Genomic DNA, 7,512 nt, shown 5'->3' with positions numbered 1-7,512 from the left:
TTGACATCCAAGTTCATAATGTGTTATTATTTGATAGAGAGTGGTATTGGTTCCTAGTCCGAGCTTATATGAGGAGACACTTTGGTGATCTTGGCCAAATGCAAGAAATCCATGGTCACTTATGTTTAGAGGCATTTTTGATAGGATGGTCTTGTATGATATTGCGAGACATTGTTGATAGACATAGAGATTTGTTATGATTCTTATCTATTTTTTAGGTTATAGTACACTCCACATCATCACTTAGGTTCTCTCTAGGGCACCTTGGTGGTGGCTTCATCACCCACTACTTCGGTATCCATGGTCCTATTTTTGTGGTTTTTGTTGTATGGATTATGATGAGTCATCATCATTGTATCATTCTATTGGATCAAATCACCCATGATCTAAGAGAGGGTGTTAGCAATCTTGTCAGCTCATGTGAGTCTAGTTCATGCTTGACATTTCTAGGAATTTTAGACATTTTATTGTGACAATTATGATGTTTATTTGGTCATTTTATTATGGTCAATCTACTGCCATTTATGGCATGTTTTGTTCTTTATATTCAAACTTCTCCTCAGTCATTCATTATCACATACAAGTTTTGTAGGAGAAAGGGAGTTGGTGCCATTGCATGTGCAACTAGTGTCTTATTGTCGTACACCACTATCTCGTGTTTGGTATATGGATTCCATTTTCTTAACATTCTTCTAAGTTATCTTCCTTAGTGTGTTTTTTTGTTTTTTTTTCTTCTATCCTTGTGTTGATGCTTCCATTGCTACATCCATGTTTGACACAAGTTAGCTAGCCCAATAATACAAGTTGGGAAAAATTGTAAAATGGGCAACTAGTCTACACACTCTAGCAATAAAATACATAAGTGACCATTGCAATGCACAAATTCACACATGAGATGTCTATTTTGCTGGCAATTTGTTGTATGAGCTAGATAGTCCCTGTCTTGCTCTAAAAAGATAGTTCGCTTAGATTTTCTTTGCTCATTAATTAAAGAGCTTTATTGTGGGAGGTGATAAATATTCAAATTTTCTTCAAAAGGCTTGAAATGCAATCTTCTTCACACTTTGACAATTGTTCTTGCACAAACAAGCATAAAAGAAGCCTACTTTCACACCCATCTCTGCTTGCTTGAGCCATGTGTTGATGTGCATCCCTCTCAATATGCCTATATGCTAAAAACGTAGCCTTTGTGTTGCACCAAATCCTCCATTTCAGATCTATCTATGCGTGATTGGCCTCGAACTTGATTTAATACCACATCACAATGTAGTGATGGAAAAGTGTATGCATGCAATGATTGCAAATGTTGAACACAAAGAGAAGGGAGAGAAAAAGAGAGAAAAGAATGATGAGAATGCTAAATATTTAACACTGAATAAACAAGGCAGAACGAGGACAAGAGGTGGTGTACGTATGACAATCAACGAACCTCACACATTGTGTATATGGCATGCTTTGGACATGTGGAACTTGAAACTTTTTGTATATAGATATATGTCATAGATCTATTGCAAAGCATTTGTTATATTATCATGTCCAAATATCCATCTTAGATCATAATGAAAATTCCATGGCTAAAATGTTGCAGGATCATGCTTTAATTTGAATTATATAGAAGGGGCCATGAAAATGCATACTCTTTGAATTTTAGATTTATAGAAGGGATATAACTATTGCCTCCAAAATTCACATAAGGTGTATATAAAATGATGATTTTTTAAAAAAAATGGGTTTTTAAAATATCCTTTGAATGCACATTATATAGAGGGCTTCTATAAGGTGACCCCCCCATAATCCAATGTACCTATTTGGGTGAATTAGTCAAAGACTAGTGCCTATTTAATGGTGGATAGCAAGTCTTCAACTCGATGTAGACCTTGAATTGGATCGCTCCTTGATCCAAGCTTTTGATCCTACACTCCTACTCTCATATCAAATGACAAGAATAGAAACGGATGGGCAATGGAAGGGTCAATAGCAAGAGACATAGAGGCTTAATCGTTTTTATTATTCTTCTTCCTTCATTCACTACTAATACACCACAATTATCTTCTAAAGAGATAGATACCTTTTGAACTTCTTTAGGACTTTTCACACATAGTCTACTTTATATGTGCATATATAGGTTATAACTTATCCTATGCTTATTTCTCAAAACACTCATGTTTGACTCTTTGGACTTCTGTGTTCTTCTCCTAGATCTTCAAACTAGTATTCAACATGCATCCTATCTCTAAACCTATTCTATTCACACTTAAAACTACATTTCAATAATAGATTTCAATAAACTAAAGCAAAAGAAAACAACATCAACACAAACTCTCTCTCTTTTCCTCTTACCTAACCATATATTTTTCAAAAACCATTAATGTGCAAGAAAAAATCAATCTACCATCGATCTCTTGCACGAGTGTTTTGGACTATTGATTTCACAATCCCTCCCATGGAACAAAAATGTCGAGTCATGAATGTGCCCAATAATGGAACAAGTATAGAGCTTGTATTGTTTAGGGAGTTTCACCATCCGAAGTAGACTAGCTCTCACTTAGTCTCTCACATCTCTACTTATAACCACTAACTATCCTCACAAATAGTAATAACAACCACTAGTACTAAAATTTTAGTAAAGACACATTGAACTCAATCATTGTTGTAGTCTCTTGCAAGCCAAAGGGTATCTCACAATCCTCATACAATTGTGTTTTTCAAGAAGCTGTTAATCAAGATGCTTAGCCCCCCCACTAGCCTCATGTTGCCATCATGAGAAGGATGCAAAGAAAAGGAAAGAGTAGAGAACCACCAAGCACATCACACCATGTCCCTTGTGCTCTCACTATCACACTCTTCCCTCCCTCTCTCTCTTACTCCCTCTCTCAATAGCACATGAAAGCTAAAAGTAGTAGATAAAAACTTAGAGAAAGGAAGCTTATAAGAAGTTGGCCCATTCAAATGACCCTATGATGGTTTTTTCCAATATAAAAGTACAAAAGCTAACTAGGACTCTACTCTACAAAAGTTATTACAAGTTGCATGGTAGTGAGCCTCAAGCTCTTAGCTTTAACTGATCCCATTATCTAGCTTACAAAAATTTAATTGATGTGGATAAAAACTTTAGTCCTTCTTCTTCTTGGGCACTCCCTTACAAATTTGCTTGCTTAAGATGGGGTTCACACACACACACACACTCTCTCTCTCTCTCTCTCTCTCTCTCTCTCTCTCTCTCTCTCTCTCTCTCTCTCTCTCTCTCTCTCTCTACTAAAAATGAAAACACCAACTTTATGTAATCACAATCTACATTGCATGTTTTCTATAGAAAGTGGTGAGGAGGAGAAAAAAAAACATGTAGTAGCATGTTAGCCATTCCTATAAACTTGTCAACTCCAAAATGAGGAAGATAGAAAAGTTTCAATCATGCTATTTTTTTTACTAGCACTAGTATTGTGCCAATATGTCTCTCTATAAATATTTTAAATAGCATCAGTATATCTATCAATATATGCACCAATATTTTCACAACAAGTAAATACTAGTGTACTTATTGACACATATTCTGCCACATATTTTGGCACACATTGTGGTATCAAATATTTAATGCCACACGTCCAAATTTTTTAAATAGTATTCCCCTCATTCCTTGTAGTGATCCATCTCTCTTCTTGTGTGTTTATGCAAGATTCTCCTATGTCTATTATGGGTATTCAATGTAGGGATTCAAGGAAGTCCCCCACTACATAAGTTCACTAAAGTAATTTGCATAATTATATTTACTTACATGCTTGTAATACATGAAGCATATGAGAGCCTTGACTATACAATAAGGCTCCTATCTTGGATGCCCTTTGTTGTAAAGTAATCTCATATATTGTTGTGTCATATATGGAATAGAAGACATGCATTAGACAAGCTATATTTGTATGTGTGAACTTGATGTGTGTGTTATTTTCATAAGAACCTCTTATAACTTAATGCATATTATGGCTGAAAAGAAATAGTGTTATGGTCCATATATGTTCTAGAATAATAGAGATAACTTGGACAAGATCTTTGGTTGAGTTTCAATGCATACATAAATGAACTTGATCAGTGTTTGATTCACACAAGAACAAAGTCTTCATAATCATATTATGGTAGAAATGAAAGTGTTTCAATCCATGCTGAAACATTTGGAATGAACATTCATAGTATTGAAATTAGACCACAAAAGGATGGGATATTCATGAAATCTCTTATTGGATCATAGAGTGCACATAGTGGAGAATAAAGTTTAGAGACTCCAATCCTACTGAAGATACTTGGCTTAACACATGCTTTTAATTTGGTAGAGAGCACTTCTTCCTTATTACCCCATTGTTACCAGTAAGCACACCTAACTCACTCATCTTTACCATGGACATTTTAAATTGTTGAAAGAATTTGCTTTGATCTTTTGCATATTCCTCCACTAGTTCCTTTGTGTCAGTAGCATTCAAAAGAGCTGCATCAGTGTGAAATGTAGCTGTTTTAGCCAACACGTTCTTAAAGTAACTATTGTCAAAGATGTCCTTGGTGATGAGGTCAAGCTGAACTGTCAACTCTGCCTTGGTAGAGTCATTTGCTGGAAGGCAAATACGAGATAAATGAGTTGCAAATTCTAGATTAAGATCAGTTGAAATAGTGGGGGAGATTTGGGAGTCTATGAATTGGCAATGGGCTTGTCCAATAGTATGTCCTCCTATTGTTGTCATATTTAGCTTGTTAGTGGAAGTCAATCAAAGGACAAATGTGCTTGGAAAAAAGAAAATAAATCATGTAGCCTAATGTGATTATTTCTTACATGTTTGTAAAGTCACATTTAGTACTAGTTTGAAACAACATTATTGAAGAAGAAAAAAAGTGCTATAAATACTTTGAGAAGATGAAAACAATATATAGTTAAAAAGAATCTGAGGAGTTGTGCTTTCCATGTAAAGTATATAGTATCATAAATGATTCCATGACTTAGGATACCAATTCATTAGAATAGAAAAAGCCTTAAAAGTAATGACAAAAAACCATTAATTTCATTCATGTGAGAAACAAAAGGTTATTAGTTCCATTCATGCGAAAAAGAGCACAGTCCAACAAGCCTCTTTATCTATGCATGCATAGAATAGTATATTTAAATAAGCTTACCAAGAAAACAAAATGAACACTCATGACATACAAATCCTTCGATAAAATTTCTTCCAATGCTGAAAATTAGGTCTCACTTATATTTTCAACAATTTAAACTTACAAATAATGATTTCTAATTCTAGAAACTATGCAAATGCCACAAAATGTACCTAATAATGCAACAAGGTCTATAACATCCAAGCTATGATTTTGGAAGTTTTGCTTCAAAGTTGAGATGTTTAAAGTTGGAGGTGGAATGTTTGCAACCACTGTTTGATTGGATGCAGCAGAATTGCTATCACGCCGACCAGTAGCAAAGGTGACTTTGGGACCACCAACCTGCTCAATTTAGTTTCAAACAATCAGTTGTAGTAGCTATTGAAATAGAAATAGTTGTGATTTCCTTTAGTTGAAGAACTAGAACGCCTTCAAGTGTTCTAGCATCAGGACTTGTTATTCATCCCACAAAATCCATTATTTTGTATTGTTTTAAACCTAAAGTATACCTTGAGCTTGTCAACATAATGCGCTAGAATGCATGTATCACACGTTGGAGATATCTAGAATGAAAGAGTGTAGCTACTACTCTTGAGACTTAAGTCAATAATTTATTTGAAATGTCATTTTAGAACAATTTTGTTGCCTACCAAATGAATTGCAGCTGCAGTTGATAAGGAAATAACGTCAGCACATGAAACAATCCCAGGACATGAAAGCTCTATTGCCTCCTTGATTTCATCAAGTATATTTAATGATGACATTCGTAGCGATCCATTGTTCGGACTGGCAATTTGTTCTGTAATAGGTGAATCAAGCAGGATGGAAGCATCACAACCCTGCATCATGGGCAATGTATGAAAGATTTTGATTAGTGCTAAAGTGCTTCGTGCAAACGGTTAAAGAAGCTTGCATGATAATAGATCGATAGGAATGAGAAGGACGAGGAGGAGTGAGCAGGTAGGCAATACTTGGACGAAGCAGTCGTGGAAGAAGATGCGGAGGATGCCGGCAGCTTCGCTGGGGTTTTGACGGATGACGGCCTTCACCTGCTCCTCCACGATAGTGTAAGCTCTCGGGCAAGAGTCCTTGTAGAAGTCGTAAGAGAGGCCCGGAGGCGCAGACTTCAAATGAAGATCACTACTCCGTTCTTTGTATTGATCGACATGAATATTTATATCAGCTGGTCTGCTGGCCTCCACTGAATATCCGCGCATGATTGAGACCACCATCATCAGAAGCACATTCACGTTGATGATTAGCAGCATCAGTAATGGCGCACGTACGAGCCGACCATCTCTCCGGTATAACACCATGCTATTGGAGGTGTGGGGGCGCGGGGGGCGGCGGACTACCTAACCCTAAATCTGATATACTGCAGGAGAGACTGCCGTCCAGCAGCTGCTTTAATAATACGGAGCCTAGATTCGTCTTCCTGTGCACTAATACCCTCTTCTCAGAGCCCCTAATTTATAATGGGCGAAAACCTGCGATGATCTCTCTCTCTCTCTCTCTCTCTCTCTCTCTCTCTGATCTCTCTCGCGTCGATTCTTGATTGAGTCTCCGCGAAGAAGCGATCAGACAATTTGATACGGAGCCTAGATTCGTCTTCCTGTGCACTAATACCCTCTTCTCAGAGCCCCTAATTTATAATGGGCGAGAACCTGCGATGATCTCTCTCTCTCTCTCGCGTCGATTCTTGATTGAGTCTCCGCGAAGAAGCGATCAGACAATTTGACAGTACCAGTCATGATGATGGCAACGCGTGCGTGCGTGGATCGGGCTCGTGACTCATCGTTGCCTCCATCATCGTGGGAATCTGCCGCTTCTTCGGCCTCGTGGCCTTGTTATGGAAAGCTTGAACAGTTCCTCGAGCGTACGATGGATCAGATGATGCAGCTTCTCGGCCTTAATCAGGGTCTGCCTTCTTCCTATTTGCAAGGCAGACAGCCGGGGCAACATGGACCTCGTCTTCTCGTATACTCGTAATAATACTCCTCCGATACCCTCTCCTAAGCTACCCAATTGTTTCCGAACATACATGTAGCTCAAGTGTCCTCGTCTGGTTGGTAGAAAGTGCTAATCAATGGCCCTACCACGGTATATTACTTTAAGATCGGCAAAACAGAAAAGTGAACATGAAGATTTTGATATTGGGTGCATTCAATGCGTCTTAGCCTCGTAAATAAGTTCTAACTTCTCCCCATGAACCACTTTCTCTCTTCTTCCATAAGCTTGCGCCTTTTATAGTCTCCTAATTTTGGAGAGACATTGGTCACTTAGAGGCCTTGGTAGTCTTGAATAATTAATGATTGAGAACAAGTTGGAGAGTGATTAAGAGAAGGATAGTGTAAAACTCCTTCAAATAGAAGGAGTAGCGTG

General features: G+C 37.5%; 1 protein-coding gene across 2 annotated transcripts; it reads right to left on the bottom strand.

Moving 5' to 3' along the window:
- Window positions 1-4,099: 4,099 nt before the first annotated feature.
- Window positions 4,100-7,070, bottom strand: LOC148041098 (peroxidase P7-like). 2 transcript variants are annotated; one of them, XM_087687426.1, is made up of 4 exons: window positions 6,102-7,070; window positions 5,781-5,969; window positions 5,304-5,472; window positions 4,100-4,711 (listed from the first exon to the last, which is right to left on the bottom strand). In XM_087687426.1, exons 1-4 carry the CDS (start codon window positions 6,444-6,446, stop codon window positions 4,311-4,313), a joined length of 1,104 nt encoding a protein of 367 aa, XP_087543552.1. In that variant the 5' UTR covers window positions 6,447-7,070; the 3' UTR covers window positions 4,100-4,310. The 2 variants fall into 2 exon arrangements, with proteins under 2 accessions (XP_087543552.1, XP_087543559.1); XM_087687433.1 differs by having other exon boundaries at window positions 4,100-4,594.
- Window positions 7,071-7,512: the final 442 nt, after the last annotated feature.

Source organism: Lygodium microphyllum, chromosome 1 (genome assembly GCF_053477565.2).
Source record: "Lygodium microphyllum isolate KBCC chromosome 1, Lygodium_microphyllum_v1.1.10, whole genome shotgun sequence".
Lineage (NCBI taxonomy): Eukaryota > Viridiplantae > Streptophyta > Polypodiopsida > Schizaeales > Lygodiaceae > Lygodium > Lygodium microphyllum.
This window is presented reverse-complemented; position numbering and strand designations above follow the sequence as displayed.